Source organism: Oncorhynchus nerka, linkage group LG13 (assembly GCF_034236695.1).
Source record: "Oncorhynchus nerka isolate Pitt River linkage group LG13, Oner_Uvic_2.0, whole genome shotgun sequence".
Classification (NCBI taxonomy): Eukaryota; Metazoa; Chordata; class Actinopteri; order Salmoniformes; family Salmonidae; genus Oncorhynchus; species Oncorhynchus nerka.
This window is the reverse complement of record NC_088408.1, coordinates 93,672,513-93,695,070: the sequence shown is the minus strand read 5'-3', so window position 1 is coordinate 93,695,070 and position 22,558 is coordinate 93,672,513. Positions and strand designations below refer to the sequence as shown.

The 22,558-nt window shown below is 46.7% G+C and overlaps 1 protein-coding gene across 3 annotated transcripts in view; it reads right to left on the bottom strand.

Moving 5' to 3' along the window:
• Window positions 1–22,558, bottom strand: part of slc39a14 (solute carrier family 39 member 14) — a 47,698-nt gene that overhangs the window by 5,837 nt on the left and 19,303 nt on the right. For 2 of the 3 annotated variants that reach the window (XM_029678689.2, XM_029678688.2), the window contains exons 2-7: window positions 19,072–19,203; window positions 18,069–18,381; window positions 16,887–17,064; window positions 9,169–9,338; window positions 7,761–7,883; window positions 1,962–2,111 (exon numbers count right to left, since the gene is read on the bottom strand). In XM_029678689.2, the coding sequence (XP_029534549.1) occupies window positions 1,962–2,111; window positions 7,761–7,883; window positions 9,169–9,338; window positions 16,887–17,064; window positions 18,069–18,344 (897 nt within the window). In that variant the 5' untranslated portion in view covers window positions 18,345–18,381; window positions 19,072–19,203. Of the gene's footprint in view, window positions 1–1,961; window positions 2,112–7,760; window positions 7,884–9,168; window positions 9,339–11,551; window positions 11,722–16,886; window positions 17,065–18,068; window positions 18,382–19,071; window positions 19,204–22,558 lie in introns of all 3 variants that reach the window. The other variant, XM_029678690.2, reaches the window with a different exon arrangement.

Sequence of the window (22,558 nt, the reverse complement as noted above, 5' to 3'; positions counted from 1 at the left end):
GCTCTTACAGACAATCCCCTGCTCTTACAGACAATCCCCCGCTCTTACAGACAATCCCCTGCTCTTACAGACAATCCCCTGCTCTTACAGACAATCCCCTGCTCTTACAGACAATCCCCTGCTCTTACAGACAATCCCCCGCTCTTACAGACAATCCCCCGCTCTTACAGACAATCCCCCGCTCTTACAGACAATCCCCCGCTCTTACAGACAATCCCCGCTCTTACAGACAATCCCCGCTCTACAGACAATCCCCGCTCTTACAGACAATCCCCGCTCTTACAGACAATCCCCCGCTCTTACAGACAATTTTGCTCTTACAGACAATCCCCGCTCTCCGACAATTTTCTTACAGACAATTCCTGCTCTTACAGACAATCCCCCGTTCTAAGACAATCCCCGCCAACAGACAATCCCCTATCTTACAGACAATCCCCTGCTCTTACAGACAATCCCCCGCTCTACAGACAAACCATTATTTGGCCAACAGACAATCCCCTGCTCTTACAGACAATTATGTTAATTACCGACAATAGTTTACAGACAATCCCCTTCTAACAATCCATTATTTACAGACAATCCCCTGCTCTTACAGACAATCCCCCCTCTTACAGACAATTCCACAGACAATTTGTTCTAAGACAATTTGCTCAACAGACAATCTCCTATCCATTATGTTAATTCCAGCAGATAGTTTAGTTCTAAAACCATTATTTGGCCAACAGTAATCTCCTATCCATTATGTTGATTCCTGCAGATAGTTTAGTTCTAAAACCATTATTTGGCCAACAGTAATCTCCTATCCATTATGTTAATTCCTGCTATGAAAGTATCAGCCTGTCCCTGTTTCTCTGTCGGATGCTCAATGAGCGAGCCACTTTCACTCCCTCTCGCCACTGTGCGCACAGAGGAGAAAGAGGTGCATTTTGATAAGCAAAGCATATAACTGTTGCTGAAAAACGCAATTTCAAAGCAACTACTGTTGTTCTAGTTACAGAGAGGAGAGTCACAGCTTTCTAGGAGTATATAACTTATCTCTCACCTCTCAACATTGAGCTCAGGGCACCACTAGCCGAGAGGAGGGCACAAACTACTGTTGTTCTAGTTACAGAGAGGCTACCTGCCCCAACACATAGAGACAACTGTAAAGTTTGGTGGAGGAGAATAATGGTCTGGGGCTGTTTTTCATGGTTCAGGCTCCTTAGTTCCAGTGAAGGGAAATCTGAACGCTACAGTATAGACATTCTAGACGATTCTGTGCTTCCAACTTTGTGGAGTGCCCTCGTGCACAAAGCGATGTCCATAAAAATTTTTTTGTTGAGACCACTGTGGAACACCTTGACTGGCCTGGACAGAGCCTTGACCTCAACCCCATTGAACACCTTTGGGATGAATTGGAAAGCCAACTGCGAGCCAGACCTCACTAATTCTCTTCGACGAGCAGGTGTCCACATACACTACATGACCAAAAGTATCTTAAGATGTAGGTGAGTGTGTCTCTCTCACCGGTGGGGTCAGTGTGGAGGTGAGTGTCTCTCTCACCGGTGGTGTCAGTGTGGAGGTGAGTGTCTCTCTCACCGGTGGTGTCGGTGTGGAGGTGAGTGTGAGTGTCTCTCTCACCGGTGGTGTCAGTGTGGAGGTGAGTGTGTGTGTCTCTCTCACCGGTGGGGTCAGAGTGGAGGTGAGTGTCTCTCTCACCGGTGGTGTCAGTGTGGAGGTGAGTGTCTCTCTCACCGGTGGTGTCAGTGCGGAGGTGAGTGTCTCTCTCACCGGTGGTGTCAGTGCGGAGGTGAGTGTCACTCTCACCGGTGGGGTCAGTGTGGAGGTGAGTGTGAGTGTCTCTCTCACCGGTGGGGTCAGTGTGGAGGTGAGTGTCTCTCTCACCGGTGGGGTCAGTGTGGAGGTGAGTGTCTCTCTCACCGGTGGTGTCAGTAGGGGGTGAGTGTGTCTGTCACTCTCACCGGTGGGGTCAGTGCAGGGGTGAGCATGCGGTCCCCCTCTCCTCCGTCCACTTTGGGCAGGTTAAGCCCCGCCTCTCCACTCTGCTGCAGCTTCTCTGTCACACCCTCTTCCATGTCTCCGTTGGCTGGGAAATGACTGTGGTCATGGCCCTGGAGGGGGGGAAGCGCGAGAGAGAGCGCGAGAGCGAGCGAGAGGGAGAGAGAGGGAGAGAGAGAGAGAGAAAGAGAGAGAGCGAGAGCGAGAGAGAGAGCGCGAGAGCGAGAGAGCGAGAGAGAGGACCATTAGCAAGGGAATCAGAAGTCCATACCAGTCACATGAAAAGTATTTTAACGACACCACGTTAAAGCACAGCTTTCAGTCGGCCCCTGTACAGTATATGGGTCAAGTAGACCATATAATTGGTTTAAGAGGCCACACCTGACCCGTGTTTGTTAAGGTATTACATTGGCTTGGCAGTTCAGGTCTTAATCATATGGCTCAAAGCTGCACTATGCTGAAGGTCCAATAGGAGGAAGCATCACCTCAAACAATGTCAACAACAGACCCGTAAGGCAGATGGCATGAGTGTGTGTGTCTCTACTACACTACTACATACAGGGGTTACTCTGGGTCATAGCAACGCATCAAATAAACATCTCATCAACCACTACTGACCAGATTAAAACTATCCACCGATACTAGCATCGCTAAGCAACCTTCCCGGGACTTTCCCTGGGCTACAGAGACGGGTTCAGTGATGGTGGTACAGCGTTCTTTCATGTCTCTATTCTACATTCTCATTTTCATGGCTTGATTGTTTACTGTGGAAAAATGGCACCAATGTGAAGCATCTTTTTAAGACCGTTCACACCGTCGCTCCAAATCAAACTGGTTTCTTTCCAGGAAGGTCATTCTCATTTATCATCAGTGGATTTATCATCGTCTCACCCTAAACGATGTGACGCATCTCTCTGAATATATTCAGAGGAAAGTATAGTGACGGCAGTTAACCCACTGTTCCCCGGGCGTCTAGCTGGTTGGTCTGACACGTACAGTAGAATATATTCAGAGGAAAGTATAGTGACGGCAGTTAACCCACTGTTCCCCGGGCGTCTAGCTGGTTGGTCTGACACGTACAGTAGAATATATTCAGAGGAAAGTATAGTGACGGCAGTTAACCCACTGTTCCCCGGGCGCCGAAGACGTGGATATCGATTATGGCGCTAATCTGTTCTGGGATATAAACATTGGGTTGTTATTTTACCTGAAATGCACAAGGTCCTTTACTCTGACAATTAATCCACTGATAAAAGGGTAAAAGTTTGTTTCTAGTAGTTTCTCTCCTCCTTCAGGCTTCTTCTTCTGTGGACTTTATATGGCGATTGACAACCAACTTTAAGGTGCATTACCACCACCAACCGGACAGGAGCGTTAATCTTTCAATCACCCAAGTGGGTATATGCTCCTAAAAAACACGCTGACCAGGTCGCCAGGTGTACGGTGTTTCCTCCGACACATTGGTGCGGCTGGCTTCCGGGTTGGATGTGCATTGTGTCAAGAAGCAGTGCGGCTTGGTTGGGTTGTGTTTCGGAGGACGCATGGCTCTCGACCTTCGCGTCTCCCGAGTCCAAACGGGAGTTTCAGCGATGAGACAAGACTGTAACTACTACCAATTCGATACCACGAAATTGGGGAGAAATAAGGGGTAAAAAAAAAGATTAGGTCGGCCATTCAGGTAAATTCCCTGTCTATTAAGCAAATTCTGTAGATTTGGCCTTGTGTTTTAGGTTATTGTCCTGCTGTTTTAGGTTATTGTCCTGCTGAAAGGTGAATTCAGTGTTTGGTTGTCTACTTTCCACCAGGTTTTCCTCTAGGATTTTGCCTGTGCTTAGCTTCATTTAGCGTCCTTCTGTATTTTTCTCAGTATTACTTTAGAGCCTTGATGCAAAACAGGATGCTTGTTTTGGAAAATTTATATTCTGTACAGGCTTCTTTCTTTTCACTCTGTCATTTAGATTAGTATTTCGGGACTAACTACATTACAGACTCACCGACAGAACGCTACAGACTCACCGACAGAACGCTACAGACTCACCGACAGAACGCTACAGACTCCCCGACAGAACGCTACAGACTCCCCGACAGAACGCTACAGACTCACCGACAGAACGCTACAGACTCACCGACAGAACGCTACAGACTCACCGACAGAACGCTTCAGACTCACCGACAGAACGCTTCAGACTCACCGACAGAACGCTACAGACTCACCGACAGAACGCTACAGACTCACCGACAGAACGCTACAGACTCACCGACAGAACCCGACAGACTCCCCGACAGAACGCTACAGACTCACAGACAGAACGCTACAGACTCACCGACAGAACGCTACAGACTCACCGACAGAACGCTACAGACTCACCGACAGAACGCTACAGACTCACCGACAGAACGCTACAGACTCCCCGACAGACTCACCGACAGAACGCTTCAGACTCACCGACAGAACGCTACAGACTCCCCGACAGAACGCTACAGACTCCCCGACAGAACGCTACAGACTCCCCGACAGAACGCTACAGACTCCCCGACAGAACGCTACAGACTCCCCGACAGACTCACCGACAGAACGCTTCAGACTCACCGGCAGACTCACCGACAGAACGCTTCAGACTCACCGACAGAACGCTACAGACTCCCCGACAGAACGCTACAGACTCCCCCGACCCGACAGAACGCTACAGACTCCCCGACAGACTCCCGACAGAACGACTCACAGACTCCCGACAGAACGCTACAGACTACAGACCCCGACAGAACGCTACAGACTCCCCGACAGAACGCTACAGACTCCCCGACAGAACGCTACAGACTCCCCGACAGAACGCTACAGACTCCCCGACAGAACGCTACAGACTCCCCGACAGAACGCTACAGACTCCCCGACAGAACGCTACAGACTCACCGCTTTCTCTTGTTGTGCTCTTTACAATGAACACGTGACTGGTGGCTCGGCTGTTCTGGGGAACTACGAAGTGCTTCATAATGTGACAGGTGAAATGAAGAACATAATCTGCTTAATCTAACGTTTTGCACAAGTTGACTGCAGGTATTAACTTAAAAAAGAAATATTAAAATAAATAGTTGTGACGCTATAGACTGTATTAACCATCCCATGGCTTTTTCCAAATACCCCGGAATACCGACCCAGCCTAATTCAATGTCTGCTTTTTAAATGTTTTACCCATCTACCAATAGGTGCCCTTCTTTGCAAGGCATTGGTAAAAACCTCTCTCGTCTTTGTGGTTGAACCTGTGTTTGAAATTCACTGCTCGATTGAGGGATCTTACAGATGTGTGAGGTACAGAGATGAGGTAGTCATTCAAAAATCACATTAAAACACTATTATAGCACAGAGAGAGCCCTTGCAACTTATTAAGCAAATTTGTACTCCTAAGTCTTCCCATAACAAAGGGGTTGAATACTTGTGTTTTATTAATTTGTTAAAATAATAATTCAGGCTGTAACAAAACGGGTTAAAAGTCCAAGGAGGTGAATCATTTTCTGAAGACTCTGCATGTGAACTTGTGTTGCAGGTGTCTACTTCACTTCAGTCTGTCTTAAGTACACGTGTAATTATGAATGTGTCATTGACTCACGTCCAAGTAAGGTCTCCTCCAGGCTCCGCCACACAAAGCAAACAGACCCAACAACAACCGTCTGACGTCATCATCCCAGATGCATTAAGCAGAGGCAACGGTTACTGTTCATAAAACCAACGCCCTGATAAACAAGCTAAACCAGCCCTTTGACTCGTGTGATTTTATCCACATGGTGACAATGCAAACCGTAATATCTCTCCGATCCATCTAAAGAGCGGATGCTTATCGGTGTGTGTGAAAAGCCCTGGTCGAGACTATGTTTATGAGCACTACAGAGCCCCGCTACAGAACAAGATTTCTCAACCTAGTCTTCTTGGAAGTTGGAATACCAGTCTTTTCACATTTGTTCAATTCCAACACCAGCACACCTGATTGAACTAGCCAAAAGGTTTTACGATAAATTAGTTGACGATTTGAAATCAGGTGATCTCGTGTTGGCACAAATATACTAGATGACTGTTGGTCCCGAAGCCTGGGTTCATTGGGCTGATAAACGCTACAATATGGTCAGGTGTATTGGGTCACGTCTATATATGAACTCACCAAAAAAATAAACATGCCTCTTTCAAAAGATAATTCATAAAAGTCCAAATAACTTCACAGATCTTCATTGTAAAGGGTTTAAATTGTAAAGGGTTTCCCATGCTTGTTCAATGAACCATAAACAATTAATGAACATTAAAACACTAACAGCTTACAGATGATAGGCAATTAAGGTCACAGTTATGAAAACTTAGGACACTAAAGAGGCCTTTCTACGGACACTGGAAAACACCAAAAGAAAGATGCCCAAGGTCTCTGCTCACGTGCCTTAGGCATGCTGAAAGGAGGCATGAGGACTGCAGATGTTAACAGGGTAATAAATTGCAATGTCCGTACTGTGAGACACCTAAGACAGCGCTACAGGGAGACAGGATGGACAGCTGATCGTCCTCGCAGTGGCAGACCACGTGTAACAACACCTGCACAGGATCGGTACATCCGAACACCACACCTGCGGGACAAATACAGGATGGCACCAACAACTGCCCGAGTTACAGCAGGAATGCACAATCCCTCCATCAGTGTTCAGACTGTCCGCAATAGGCGGAGAGAGGCTGGACTGAGGGCTTGTAGGCCTGTTGTAAGGCAGGTCCTCACCAGACATCACCTGCAACAACGTCGCCTATGGGCACAGACCCACCGTCGCTGGACCAGACAGTACTGGCAAAAAGTGTTTTTCACTGACGAGTCGTGGTTCTGTCTCACCGGGGCCTGTACTCTGGAGCGGGATCGATTTGGAGGTGGAGGGTCCGTCATGGTCTGGGGCGGTGTGTCACAGCATCATCGGACTGAGCTTGTTGTCATTGCAGGCAATCTCAACACTTTGCGTTACAGGGAAGACATCCTCCTCCCTCATGTGGTACCCTTCCTGCAGGCTCATCCTGACATGACAATGCCACCAGACATACTGCTCGTTCTGTGTGTGATTTCCTGCAAGACAGGAATGTCAGTGTTCTGCCATGTCCACGAAGACCCTGGATCTCAATCCCATTGAGCACGTCTGGGACATATTGGATCGGAGGGTGAGGGCTAAGGCCATTCCCCCCAGAAATGTCTGGGAACTTGCAGGTGCTTTGGTGGAAGAGTGGGGTAACATGTCACAGCAAGAACTGGCACATCTGGTGCAGTCCATGAGGAGGAGATGCACTGCAATACTTAATTGCAGCTGGTGGCCACACCAGATACTGACTGTTACTTTTGATTTTGACTCCCTCTTTGTTCAGGGACACATTAATCCATTTGTTAGTAACATGTCTGTGGAACTTGTTCAGTTTATGTCTCAGTTGTTGAATCTTATGTTCATACCAATATTTACACATGTTAAGTTTGCTGAAAATAAACACAGTTGACAGTGAGAGGACGTTTCGTTTTTTTTGCTGAGTTTATAATGCATGTGCAGTACATAACACTTCTCTGGTTTCTGACCAATCCCAATAGGTTCACACAGTCACACATTTGCACCAGGCAAACAAAGACCCCTTGAACCTTTAAACCATACAAAAACAGACAGGGTGAAAGCAATGACATATCTCATGTTTGTCATCCTTGTGCATTTTTCAGTCATTTACCTCACCGTTAAACCAAAGCAAATGTTATTGAACGCAGACTCACCTTATCCTTGGGTTTGAGCAGCATCTTGAGGACCTTCTCAGTGAAGAAGAAGAGGTAGAACCCTCCGAACACCACCGTGGACTTAGACACATAGTTGTCCACCATAGGGTTAAAACCAAATGCCTAGGGAGGATAATATACATAGTTATCTATAATGCATCAGTCAAATTGGTTAATAGCAGGGTATTACATCACACTGTGAAAAGATGTGTGTAAATATGTAATTGGCTTGATTGAACTAGCTAGGGACTCTGACATGGGAAAAGAACCAAATTGTGGCTGCGTCATGATTCAGCACAATTGAAGCTGAACATGTCAGTTACGGCCATTTTCTCACTTTTAAATCGAGGTCTCTGACCTACTGTATGTGTTTATATGTGTCATTGAGAAGGATTTTCAGTACATACATTTAATTTTTTTAAAGATTGGTAATACCAATCCCTAACTTCACACTTGTCAGTGTTCTTTTATAAAATGGTATGTGAACAATACTAGGTGACAACTAATCTCAGGAAGTCAAATGTTAAGTAAATTCTCCCTGATATCTTATTGAGACTATGGGGGAAAGACACAACAGCCCCTGGCGGGCTGCAGGGACAGGATATTACAAACGCTAGCCAGTTTCTCTCCTCAAGGACACAGTACCAGGCTAAGAGATAGCCTACTGTTATAAACATGCCCAATAAAAATGATGTTTAGAGCGCTATCAAATGGCAAAATACTGCTTCAAGCGTTTAAAAAAAACAGACGTATCTGTATTTCACTGTAATCAGCACATTCGCTAACACCTTGGGCTGTTTGTCTGCTAAGGTCATCTACTGTCTGGTTCCAAATATGACTCTTCTCTGCCATGTTGGTTTGGGATCATGTGACAACTGATATGTGATGGGTTTTCTGGTGCAAAATGGACCCAGGTGGAGGAGGTGAATTTTGTATTTCATCTAAGAACAGACTAAACCTACAGATACTATTTTTCCTCAGTGTTTCCCCCTTTCCAGGAAGGCCCACCAGCAGCTCAACGGATCTGCTTTTCAGAATCACATAAGGGGGCAATAAAGTGACACTGGTAATTAAGTGTGTGGTTCTCCTAATTAATCTATGGGCCCGGCATGACCGTAGTTAAGTCTGGTTTCATTTGGGCTGGGGGCTGCTTGAAGGGAGGGAACATCTGAGGTAGAGGAGCACATCCTATTTCCTATGTAGGGAATAGGGTGCCTAAAGGAGTGCACTATGTAGGGAATAGGGTACCTAAAGGAGTGCACTACGTAGGGAATAGGTTTCTGAAGTTGTTCAATAAATAAGGGAGTGCACTACGTAGGGAATAGGGTGCCTAAAGGAGTGCACTACGTAGGGAATAGAGTGCCTAAAGGAGTGCACTACGTAGGGAATAGAGTGCCCTTCACACTACCTCTGGGATGAGCTGAAACAGGGCGTTGGAGTAGAGGGTGCCAATGGCCAGGGCTATGAAGTAGAGCAGCAGACGCTTGTAAAAGGTTTTCCTCATGAAGGGGACCACACTGGCCCCAACCAGCGAACACAGAGAAATGAAGGTCACACACAGGAAGCCATAACCCCAAACTGACCACGACCGGGGGGGGGAAGAGAGAGGGGAGAGAAGGGGGACCAAAGAGGAGAGGAAAAAAGGAAAGGGGAAAATTAGTTAAATTAACATCATGAAATCATTAAAGATATTAATTTTTCGCAGTAGAAGGATTAACCTGAGAACACCAGTTAATGTCAGCCCTGAAGAAAATAAATCACATCACCCCCAACAGTTCTGTTCCCAGAGAACAGGAAATGCCCAATCAATGGACACTGACTGTCTATTCACAATCAATGTCCATTCACAGACCTGTGTGTGTGTGTGTGTGTGTGTGTGTGTGTGTGATCACTGTATGACGACGAGACACCATGATTTGTTTCCCATTAGACCAGTGTTCCAACCCAAAACAGCCTGTGATTAAGAGATGAGGGAGTAATTATGTCATCGCAGATCAGAGGAAGCAGAATCCCCAGGCCTTCATGATGCAACCTGGAACCACTGGTGCTTACACTGGAGCGGTCACACGATACAGGTGGGTATTAGGGAGTACGCAACGCACGACCGATCAGATGAAACCAGAGAAAGATAGCTAGGAACACACACACCATTGTCTTTCGGGCCAGGTGCGTGTCTGCTCTGCACCACTCCACTAGCTAGCTGCCAGCTGCCCCCAGGGCATGGTCTGAGCTCCTGCTGTCTCACTGCAGACAGACTAAACAGTCCCACTGACTGAGAGCGTCATTTTATTCTTTACACCAAATTCACCAGTCGTATTTTGAGAAAGGGGGTAAAGTTGTGGAACACTGGGAGCAGCAAATACCCACTTGGCCTGGTTTCCCCTGAGGTGAGCTTAGAGGGGTATGATGCACTGTGCAGCCAGCCAACCAGCAGGTCAGCCAGCGCAGGTCAGCCAGCCAACCAGCAGGTCAGCCAGCCAGCCAGCGCAGGTCAGCCAGCCAACCAGCAGGTCAGCCAGCGCAGGTCAGCCAGCCAACCAGCAGGTCAGCCAGCCAGCCAGCAGGTCAGCCAGCCAGCAGGTCAGCAGGTCAGCCAGCCAGCAGGTCAGCCAGCCAACCAGCAGGTCAGCCAGCCAGCCAGCAGGTCAGCCAGCCAACCAGCAGGTCAGCCAGCCAACCAGCAGGTCAGCCAGCCAACCAGCAGGTCAACCAGCCAGCCAGCAGGTCAGCCAGCCAGCCAGCCAGGTCAGCCAGCCAGCCAGCAGGTCAGCCAGCCAGCCAGCAGGTCAGCCAGCCAACCAGCAGGCCAGCCAGCAGGTCAGCCAGCAGGTCAGCCAGCCAGCCAGCAGGTCAGCCAGCCAGCCAGCAGGTCAGCCAGCCAACCAGCAGGCCAGCCAGCCAGCCTCTCTCAAAGGAGAATCAGTCTCACAGATGGCATATATATTCCACAGCCAGCGAAGAGTGCAGAGTAGCCAGACCAGCCAGCGAGGAGTGCAGAGTAGCCAGACCAGCCAGCGAGGAGTGCAGAGTAGCCAGACCAGCCAGCGAGGAGTGCAGAGTAGCCAGACCAGCCAGCGAGGAGTGCAGAGTAGCCAGACCAGCCAGCGAGGAGTGCAGAGTAGCCAGACCAGCCAGCGAGGAGTGCAGAGTAGCCAGACCAGCCAGCGAGGAGTGCAGAGTAGCCAGACCAGCCAGCGAGGAGTGCAGAGTAGCCAGACCAGCCAGCGAGGAGTGCAGAGTAGCCAGACCAGCCAGCGAGGAGTGCAGAGTAGCCAGACCAGCCAGCGAGGAGTGCAGAGTAGCCAGACCAGCCAGCGAGGAGTGCAGAGTAGCCAGACCAGCCAGCGAGGAGTGCAGAGTAGCCAGACCAGCCAGCGAGGAGTGCAGAGTAGCCAGACCAGCCAGCGAGGAGTGCAGAGTAGCCAGACCAGCCAGCGAAGAGTGCAGAGTAGCCAGACCAGCCCGTGTAGACTCACACACAGATAAGAGAGAGAGAGAACAATCAGTCCACAATTCCAGTGGTAGGAAAAAATAATCACTGAAGCAACTGTAGAATCACAGTAGCTCATTGATGACCACTGGTTGGTTGAACAAGACAATTCCCAAGCTGCTAATTACACCCCCAGGAAGAAAGAGAAGGAAATGCCCAGGAAGAGGTGAAGAATAGAGAAGAGTGCTGTGGTCGGTGGGGCATTGTTGTTAAGGGAGTATATAGAGAGGGGGGATGGGGGAAAAATATTTTTTTGGGGGGGTGACTTTTTCCCCCAACAGGGGATTGATGGATACCGCACCTCTGGCAAGAGCTGGAACACAGCTGTGGAGTAGAGCGTCCCGATGGACAGGGCGATGAAAAAGACGAGCGCCCGGCGCATGTGACTCGTCCTCATGAGGGGAACCAGGAACACGCCGGTGAGAGAGAAGGCACTGACCAGGGTCACACTCAGAATAGAGAAACCCCACACTGATGGGAGAAGGAGGGAGAAGAGGAGGCACACGACACACCAAAGAGAGGGTTTGAAGTGAACACTGAAGCACACATGCCATTTGTTTAATATGAGAATTACTCTGTGTGCTGTGACAATGATCGATCACAGAGGACTGTGACTACAGGAGCAGTAATGATCACAGAGGACTGTGACTACAGGAGCAGTAATGATCACAGAGGACTGTGACTACAGGAGCAGTAATGATCACAGAGGACTGTGACTACAGGAGCAGTAATGATCACAGAGGACTGTGACTACAGGAGCAGTAATGATGACAGAGGACTGTGACTACAGGAGCAGTAATGATGACAGAGGACTGTGACTACAGGAGCAGTAATGATCACAGAGGACTGTGACTACAGGAGCAGTAATGATCACAGAGGACTGTGACTACAGGAGCAGTGATGATCAGAGGACTGAGACTACAGGAGCAGTAATGATCACAGAGGACTGTGACTACAGGAGCAGTAATGATCACAGAGGACTGTGACTACAGGAGCAGTAATGATCACAGAGGACTGTGACTACAGGAGCAGTAATGATCACAGAGGACTGTGACTACAGGAGCAGTAATGATCACAGAGGACTGTGACTACAGGAGCAGTGATGATCAGAGGACTGAGACTACAGGAGCAGTAATGATCACAGAGGACTGTGACTACAGGAGCAGTAATGATCACAGAGGACTGTGACTACAGGAGCAGTAATGATCACAGAGGACTGTGACTACAGGAGCAGTAATGATCACAGAGGACTGTGACTACAGGAGCAGTATTGATCACAGAGGGCTGTGACTACAGGAGCAGTAATGATCACAGAGGACTGTGACTACAGGAGCAGTAATGATCAGAGGACTGTGACTACAGGAGCAGTAATGATCACAGAGGACTGACTACAGGAGCAGTGATGATCAGAGGACTGTGACTACAGGAGCAGTAATGATCACAGAGGACTGTGACTACAGGAGCAGTAATGATCACAGAGGACTGTGACTACAGGAGCAGTAATGATCACAGAGGACTGTGACTACAGGAGCAGTATTGATCACAGAGGACTGTGACTACAGGAGCAGTAATGATCACAGAGGATTGTGACTACAGGAGCAGTAATGATCACAGAGGAAGTGACTACAGGAGCAGTGTGGAAATCACACTGTGGAAAGGGAAGGAGGAGGGGAGGAGTCACACTGTGGAAAGGGAAGGAGGAGGGGAGGAGTCACACTGTGGAAAGGGAAGGCGGAGGGGAGGAGTCACACTGTGGAAAGGGAAGGAGGAGGGGAGGAGTCACACTGTGGAAAGGGAAGGAGGAGGGGAGGAGTCACACTGTGGAAAGGCGCGGTCGACATGTAGACCACATTGCGATGGTTTTGAGCATAAAACTCCTGTAATGTAAATGAAGAGTTAAGAGTTACGGGTTTCCTTTCAGCACACATAAAACACCTGTATCCTGTGGGAGAGGAAGATTGGTTAACTTTGATTGTGGTGTGGATTGCAGAAGTGACAAGGTCTGTAAGAAGAATTTAGTTTATTAATTCGACCATTTCAAAAAAACAAGCACACATAAAACTTGAAAAAGCCATATACACGCACATCAGTAAAATCATGGAGGATAACAAAGTCCGGGACTTATTTCCATTGTGGTCCTCTTAAAACCAGATGACTAGGCAAGATCCAACACTGTTAAACACAGTATGACAGAGAGATAATAAAACAAAGAAAAATAAGATCCAACACAGTATGACAGCGATAATAATAAAACAAAGAAGAACATTATCTCATCATTGCAGTGACATCATAAGGTACATTCAAATGGACACAAAAGACAAACTGTTTTTTTTTTAACTTAATTGTTTAAAGCAGGGCAGAGAGGATGTAGTGTTTATGGGCGGAGGAAACTCATTCCTATGTTATTCAAACAGGACTAGACTACTACGGTGGAAATTAAGAGGTCGACCGATTATGATTTTTCAACGCCGACACCGAATATTGGAGGACCAAAAAAGCGGATACCGATTAATCGGCCCCAAAAAAAATTCAAATGTATTTGTAATAATGACAATTACAACAATACTTGAATGAACACTTATTTTCACTTAATATAATACATAAATAAAATCAATTTAGCCTCAAATAAATAATGAAACATGTTCAATTTGGTTTAAATAATGCAAAAACAAAGTGTTGGAGAAGAAAGTAAAAGTGCAATATGTGCCATGTAAGAAAGCTAACGTTTCAGTTCCTTGCTCAGAACATGAGAACATATGAAAGCTGGTGGTTCCTTTTAACATGAGTCTTCAATATTCCCAGGTAAGAAGTTTTAGGTTGTAGTTATTATAGGAATTATAGGACTATTTCTACACCATGTGTATTTCATCAACCTTTGACTATTGGATGTTCTTATAGGCACTTTAGTATTGCCAGTGTAACAGTATAGCTTCCTTCCCTCTCCTCGCTCCTCCCTGGGCTCGAACCAGGAACACAATGACAACAGTCATCCTCGAAGCAGCATTACCCATGCAGAGCAAGGGAAACAACTACTCCAAGGCTCAGAGCGAGTGACTTTTGAAACGCTATTAGCGCGCGCTAACTAGCTAGCCATTTCACTTCGGTTACACCAGCCTCATCTCGGGAGTTGATAGGCTTGAAGTCATAATGCTTGACGCACAACAAAGAGCTGCTGGCAAAACGCACGAAAGTGCTGTTTGAATGGATGTGTACGCGCCTGCTTCTGCCTACCACCGCTCAGTCAGATTATATGCAACGCAGGACACGCTAGATAATATCTAGTAATATCATCAACCATGTGTAGTTAACTTGTGCATAATGAACACACATGGTCTCAATAGGAAGCAGTCATCTTCAAATACAGTGCTTGAAATCCTAAACCAAATGGGACAAGCACAGATCTTGGAGCAAAACAGAGACGGCCATTTCATGAACAGACTTTTAAAAGGAGGGCAATAGGACGCATTGAACCGACGTCACTCTGCCCCCACAGCAGCAGCTAGTAGCACCTCAGCCCGAGTCACAGCTGGCCAAATACCCTGTCCCAGACCTGGGTTCAAATAGTATTCAAAATCTTTAAATGTACTTAAGCTGTGATTGAGCTTGCCTGGCGCAATAGGGCCAATGAAATAGTTTCAAAGTATAAACCATGACATCTACCACTCCAGGTTTGGCTTAAGCAAACACAATAGATTTCAAATACTATTTGAAACCAGGACTGCACTGGGGAGAGCGCTCTAGACATTAGCGGAAGATGAGTGAAAATGTATCGCTGGCCAAAACACATCCTGTATCAATGCTTCTCTTGACAGAAATTAGGACACAGAAAAGGGACAAACACCATAAAGAGTGAAGTTTTTAAACATCTTCTTGAAGAACATCCAGATAACATTCACTGACACAATCCCAGTGCAGAGCTCTCTTCCAGCAGTGTCAGTTCATGGGTTAGAATCTTTGCAAATTGCAACTAGAACTGTTAGCTGGTATAGAGATGGCAGGGCAAGGCATATCAACATTCTTGAGTTTGGTTTCTAAAAACACACCACAAGTGCTGTTAGACCACAGAAAACAGAAAACAGAAGAGGTAGTACCTGACACAGTTATAAAATCATCATGACTTTCTATAGAGTTACAATGTCCTTTCTATGTAGTGTGATTCTAGGTGCAGCGCCCCAGTGGGAGGATCACACTAGTTTACTACATTCTCAAAGCCTGTCATTAACAGTCTTTTTATACCTACCAGCTACACCAGGGTCTACTTAGACTGGGTCAATTTAGACTGGGTCAACTTAGACTGGGTCAACTTAGACTGGGTCAACTTAGACTGGGCCAACTTAGACTGGGCCAACTTAGACTGGGCCAACTTAGACTGGGCCAACTTAGACTGGGCCAACTTAGACTGGGCCAACTTAGACTGGGCCAACTTAGACTGGGTCAACTTAGACTGGGCCAACTTAGACTGGGTCAACTTAGACTGGGCCAACTTAGACTGGGCCAACTTAGACTGGGCCAACTTAGACTGGGCCAACTTAGACTGGGCCAACTTAGACTGGGCCAACTTAGACTGGGTCAACTTAGACTGGGTCAACTTAGACTGGGTCAACTTAGACTGGGTCAACTTAGACTGGGTCAACTTAGACTGGGCTCTGATGAGAGCTAGCTAGTAGCTACTGTTCTTGTTTGCATGTTAAATATTGCCAATTTATACGTAATAAAACTAAACTATACCCTAAAAGCGCCTGTACAAAAGCCTAGGCTGCAGCCTACATACATCCACAACACAATCACTTAGATTAGAACCAGATACTAAAATGGCTTCCAGAGTAATAACAAGGACATCCAGTTTCATGGCCTGCCAACCTCTGATGTCAGCAGGCTGAGAAGCTGTGGGCAGTGTGAGCCAGATCGATCCAAGATGGAGGTGCCTTTACGCATCATCTGTACCCGCTAAGAGGATTCTGTACCTAGTATCTGCTGACAGTGGCATTCTAATAATGGCTGTTCTGTGCTAAAGTGGACCAGGAAGTACACGATGCTGAAAGCTAGAGGAGAAACATAACCAAGGGCCTTTGATTTTTAACCTTCCTCTGAACTTCATACTGCAGACCAATTCTAACCCACAGTAGACTTCTAGAGAAGAGGGAATTGTGTTGTTCTAATGAAAACTTGTTGGGAGAAAGTTTAAAATAAGACAAAGATAAACAGAAGGTGAACAGTCAGCAGTATACTGTAACTGCAGTACTGGTATGCCAAACCAAAGTTGTCAACAACAACAAAAAATATGTATAAAACACGTCTATAAAGTATGTAGAAAAGATAAGCTAAATAAATAAATAAAATAAATAAATAAAAACGAGTGGGGGAGAATCTAAAATTCCCAAAACGTCATTACATGGGTCCCCCATTGATTTGGTGATGCTTGAGTCAGACAGCATCACAACACGGCATAAACAGTAGCAAAATGTGTAGAGTTGCAGGAAACTAGCTTTATTAATGTTTATTTAAAATAAAATTAAAATGTACAGGACGGTCTCAACCATTGGTTACGTACACTACCACGCCCGCCCGCCCCCCTTTTACGTAGGGGGAAACACTGCAAATGTATTATGAAAGACCATAGGAGTTGAGAGGCTCACCTTCAGCAGCAGTGGGTTTGGAAGGCGGGTCTATGATAAGCTCCTCCTTTTTCTCCACCCCACATGCGCCAGAGTCCAATTGCTGAAGCATGGTGGGGCAGAGCTCCTGTAGACCACGCCCATCCAGACGAGACTGCTCGTCCATACTGTAAACTGCCAGGGTGTCTCCAGGTAAGCACTGTGGAGGGAAACAGGCAAGCCGTCACACACACACACACACACACTGACCACAAAAAGAAACCTCAATCATTTCCTATCTGATAAAGGACATGCTGTTTTCCCTTCATGGAAAACTAAAGTGAGATTAACTTATCCATGTAGATATGATGGAACTGGAAGGTTCCATGCCTGAGCACACAAACTCTGGACCAAAAGTCAACACTCATTCCCTTAGTTCAGGGACACATGAAACACACGTCTAACATGAAGAGAAGACAACTTTGTGTTAACTTATTCCTCTGCTCTCAAATCAACACGGTAGTGGCTAGTGAGTCAAGCCTACATGACATTAAGCCGAGTAAGAATGCAAAGCCACCCCATCTCAGTGTTTCTGTTGTAGTCATTTACACTGTATACAAGCCGCTGATGCACGCCTTTGGAACATCTACATTTAAAAAGTATAATAAATTAATTTAATATAAGAAAGAAATACCAAGAAAAATACACAAGAAATACCTTATGATGACCCCTCCACTGCATACATAGGCTCAATGCATCGTCCAATATGTTCAAATAATTAACAAATAATTGTACCAACATGTTATTGGGCTCATTTCTGGAGTTGGAAATTATATTTTAGACGGTGTCAGCATAATTTATTTTAAATCATTTTGGAGTAGAAAATTCATTTAGAAAGTCACCAAAACTGAGATTCTCAGTCCTTCTACATAAAATAACCCGGGGGGGACCTCTGAACCTCCGAAACAATGGGGGAGGATGCCCCATTCAACCCCCCTCCCCACAACCCCGGACACAGACTGGATATAGGGATGTCACTTCCTTTGTTTTGACATGAACAGCAATAAATCAATATGCTCCGTCACAAATGTTTTGAAAACACAAATCATTAAGGTCATTAAGGTTTGTGAGGGACAGATCTCAGGGAGAGGGTCTGAAAGGAAGGACATGTAGGGAGAGAGCTGCTCCTAATGCTTAGTATAAAGTCAATATAAATCTATTTACTTTGGACAGGTTGACTCTGGGCGGCGCCGGTGGAGCCTCTGCTGCGGTGCCGTTGTCCACCAGGCCGGGTGCACCGAGTCGTGCCAACAAAGAGCGGAGCTGGGGAACAGAGATGGTGGCATTGTCCCCATATCGCTCCAACAGGCCCTGCAGCACCTGGGCCGGAGAAGCCTGGTCTTCGCCGAGTGCTCTCCCCAGGGGACACAACAGCAGGGCGAGGAAGACTGTCAGCTGGGCCACACAGACCGAGCAGCCATGGACGGGACTCTGAGTCATGATGATTATGATGACCCCTCCACTGGCTGGGTTACGGCTGGGGAACAGGAAGAGAGCAAAATGGGTTAGTTAGTAGTTCTGACTGGCTGAGGAGAGGTCACTGAGGTGGATTGGTAGGTAGGTCTGGCTGAGGAGATGGGAGAGCCAAGGTGGCTTAGTTAGTAGGCCAACACAGTGGATTCTGGCTGGGGAGAGGAGAGGTCACTGAGGTTGATTGGTAGGTAGGTCTGGCTGAGGAGATGGGAGAGCCAAAGTGGCTTAGTTAGTAGGCCAACACAGTGGACTCTGGCTGGGGAGAGGTCATAAAGGTCACAGGGGGGGTCAGTAGGCCAACACAGTGGATTCTGGCTGGTTTCATTGTCTTACACCTGGTACAATGAACAGAGGAGAGAGCAGGGAAAACCCGATCCCCAGCAACCCGAGCCAAAACACAATTGCACCCTGATCTCACATAATAACAGTAGCCCTTCCACGACAGGAAGATGGGGCAACTACAATGACGCAACAGTCCAGAGTTAAACCCACACACAGAGGACCAATTCAGTCAACAGTCCAGAGTCAAACCCACACACAGAGGTCCAATTCAGTCAACAGCCCTGACATCAATAATCCATATTACATCATGGCAGTTGACTAACTGAGGTGAGGGAGGGGAGGCTAAATAAACGCAGAGTAAACGGTTCAGAACAACGTTTCCATTCATTGCCTTAAGGTATGAAAGACTTACCTCTTCCAACCGGAGTAGTGTGACGGGGCTTAGAGCTCTTATGTAGAGCCCTCGGCACAGAGTAGAGCTCTTTTAGGTCTTCAGTCGGGCTTGGGTAGTAGAGTGAAGAGATGGAAAGAGCAGGGCAGTCAACTGTGGGGAGAGAGAGAGAGAGAGAGAAAATATGAGCTAAAGCGGAATAGGGAAAAGTACAAACAAAACCTCATAGAACAGCCAGCCACAATTGAAACACAACTTGTATACCCACTAGCCTCACAGTGTAGCAGCCAGCCACAATGGAAACACAACTTGTATACCCACTAGCCTCACAGTGTAGCAGCCAGCCACAATGGAAACACAACTTGTATACCCACTAGCCTCACACTAGAGCAGCCAGCCACAATGGAAACACAACTTGTATACCCACTAGCCTCACAGTGTAGCAGCCAGCCACAATTGAAACACAACTTGTATACCCACTAGCCTCACAGTGTAGCAGCCAGCCACAATGGAAACACAACTTGTATACCCACTAGCCTCACAGTGTAGCAGCCAGCCACAATGGAAACACAACTTGTATACCCACTAGCCTCACACTAGAGCAGCCAGCCACAATGGAAACACAACTTGTATACCCACTAGCCTCACAGTAGAGCAGCCAGCCACAATGGAAACACAACTTGTATACCCACTAGCCTCACAGCCAGACACAAGAAACACAAGTATACCCACAGCCAGCCAAACACAATGGAAACACAACTTGTATTGCCTCACACTAGAGCAGCCCACAATGGAAACAGCCTACCCACACTAGAGCAGCCAGACACAATGGAAACACAACTTGTATACCCACTAGCCTCACACTAGAGCAGCCAGACACAATGGAAACACAACTTGTATACCCACTAGCCTCACACTAGAGCAGCCAGCCACAATGGAAACACAACAATGGAAACACAACTTGTATACCCACTAGCCTCACACTACCCACTAGCCTCACACTAGAGCAGCCAGCCACAATGGAAACACAACTTGTATACCCACTAGCCTCACACTAGAGCAGCCAGCCACAATGGAAACACAACTTGTATACCCACTAGCCTCACAGTAGAGCAGCCAGCCACAATGGAAACACAACTTGTATACCCACTAGCCTCACACTAGAGCAGCCAGACACAATGGAAACACAACTTGTATACCCACTAGGTGTGGAGCTGGGTGGGTGTGGTAACCATATGGAACACAACCCAGCTACTGGGGCTCAATGTTTCATGGCTCTACCTCCAGAGTCTAGCTAGGTGTGGAGCTGGGTGGGTGTGGTAACCATATGGAACACAACCCAGACTACTAAATCATCCAGTTAGAACGAGATGTACACGTTTAAAACACATCCAACAGATTAATCAGGAACTGCTGAGTTAACACATTACAAAAAGAGGTCTATAGTGCAGTCGACAATGTGATTCTCCTGGGTTTTATATACACTGAGTGGACAAAACATTAGGAAACACCTTCCCACTGTTGAGCAGCACCCAGGGCTGTGGTGGTCATGAGGTGTGGTGTAGTACAGTGTTACAGTGTGGTTAGGGCTGTGGTGGTCAGTGTGGTTAGTGGGCTGTGGTGGTCATGAGGTGTATAGTGTTACAGTGTGGTTAGGGCTGTGGTGTAGTATAGTGTTACAGTGTGGTTAGGGCTGTGGTGGTCATGAGGTGTGGTGTAGTACAGTGTTACAGTGTGGTTAGGGCTGTGGTGGTCATGAGGTGTGGTGTGGTACAGTGTTACAGTGTGGTTAGGCCTGTGGTGTAGTACAGTGTTACAGTGTGGTTAGGGCTGTGGTGTAGTACAGTGTTACAGTGTGGTTAGGGCTGTGGTGGTCACGAGGTGTGGTGTAGTACAGTGTTACAGTGTGGTTAGGGCTGTGGTGGTCATGAGGTGTGGTGTGGTACAGTGTTACAGTGTGGTTAGGGCTGTGGTGGTCATGAGGTGTGGTGTAGTACAGTGTTACAGTGTGGTTAGGGCTGTGGTGGTCATGAGGTGTGGTGTGGTACAGTGTTACAGTGTGGTTAGGGCTGTGGTGTAGTACAGTGTTACAGTGTGGTTAGGGCTGTGGTGGTCATGAGGTGTGGTGTAGTACAGTGTTACAGTGTGGTTAGGGCTGTGGTGGTCATGAGGTGTGGTGTAGTACAGTGTTACAGTGTGGTTAGGGCTGTGGTGGTCATGAGGTGTGGTGTAGTACAGTGTTACAGTGTGGTTAGGGCTGTGGTGTAGTACAGTGTTACAGTGTGGTTAGGGCTGTGGTGGTCATGACATTTTGTCAGCAGGTTATTGTCATGTAAGAGACTGCTGGTCTCACTGTATTTGACTGTTTGTTAACATAAACATGTTTAGCACTTCCAGGTCTCCAGCTGTATTCAAGACTCTGATGACGGGGCGGCAGGGTAGCCTAGTGGTTAGAGTGATGGACTAGTAACCGAAAGGTTGCAAGTTCAAATCCCCAAGCTGACAAGGTACAAATCTGTCGTTCTGCCCCTGAACAGGCAGTTAACCCACTGTTCCTAGGCTGTCATTGAAAATAAGAATTTGTTCTTAACTGACTTGCCTAGTAAAATAAAGGTAAATAAAAAATATTTTTAAAAATGATACCTTTGGAACATCTACATTATAAAAAATAAAATAAATGAATCCATGATTTATTTTAGTCAGGTCTAAAGAAACATTATGATATGAAGAAAATGCACTTGAGAAGAACAGAATATGAGTTTGCCTACTGCATGTTATCTGGCTATGTTCCGTGCCCTTGGCTGTAGGATTATTCATTTACCTGACAAGATATGCTTATAAGTCCCAGGCAATTATTTTATATTATAGGATTTTACAGTAAGAAGAATATAACTGAACTTAGCTGAATAAAATAGAAAGGATATTTTTCCCATCCGGAGCGAGTGCACATATGAAGAGGCTACTGTATGTTGTAAAAGTGATCATTTGAAACAGGTCCTATATGCTATATTTAGAGTTATTTATTTGGCAACTTCAGTTGTGAATGATACAAACATTAGAATGTCTAAGAAATCTAGGCATATATGGGCTGCATGATGGCGACTACAGGATATTGATGATTTTAGAAGGTTGCGGAAAAAAATATTTCTCTCTGTTCTTCGCCTCAGGCTGCACAGCTGTTCTCTCATCAAGTGATCACATTTTCACCCATCAGACTATTCTCACCGTAATCTGGTCTTTACTAATATGTAAGATCAGTGTTGATTTAGATTGGCCCAAAAGGGGCGGGAAGAGGGGCATGGGGAAACAAATACGTAATCTGTAGGTACTCGAATAGCGAATGGGAGGCTGCGCATGGAGGTCCGTTTTGTAGGCTACCGCCTCAATTGGTTGGCGCATGGACTCTACAAGGTGTCGAAAAGGTTCCACAGGGATACTGGCCCATGTTGACTCCAATGACTCCCACAGTCGTGTCAAGTTGGCTGGATGTCCTTTGGGTGGTGGACTA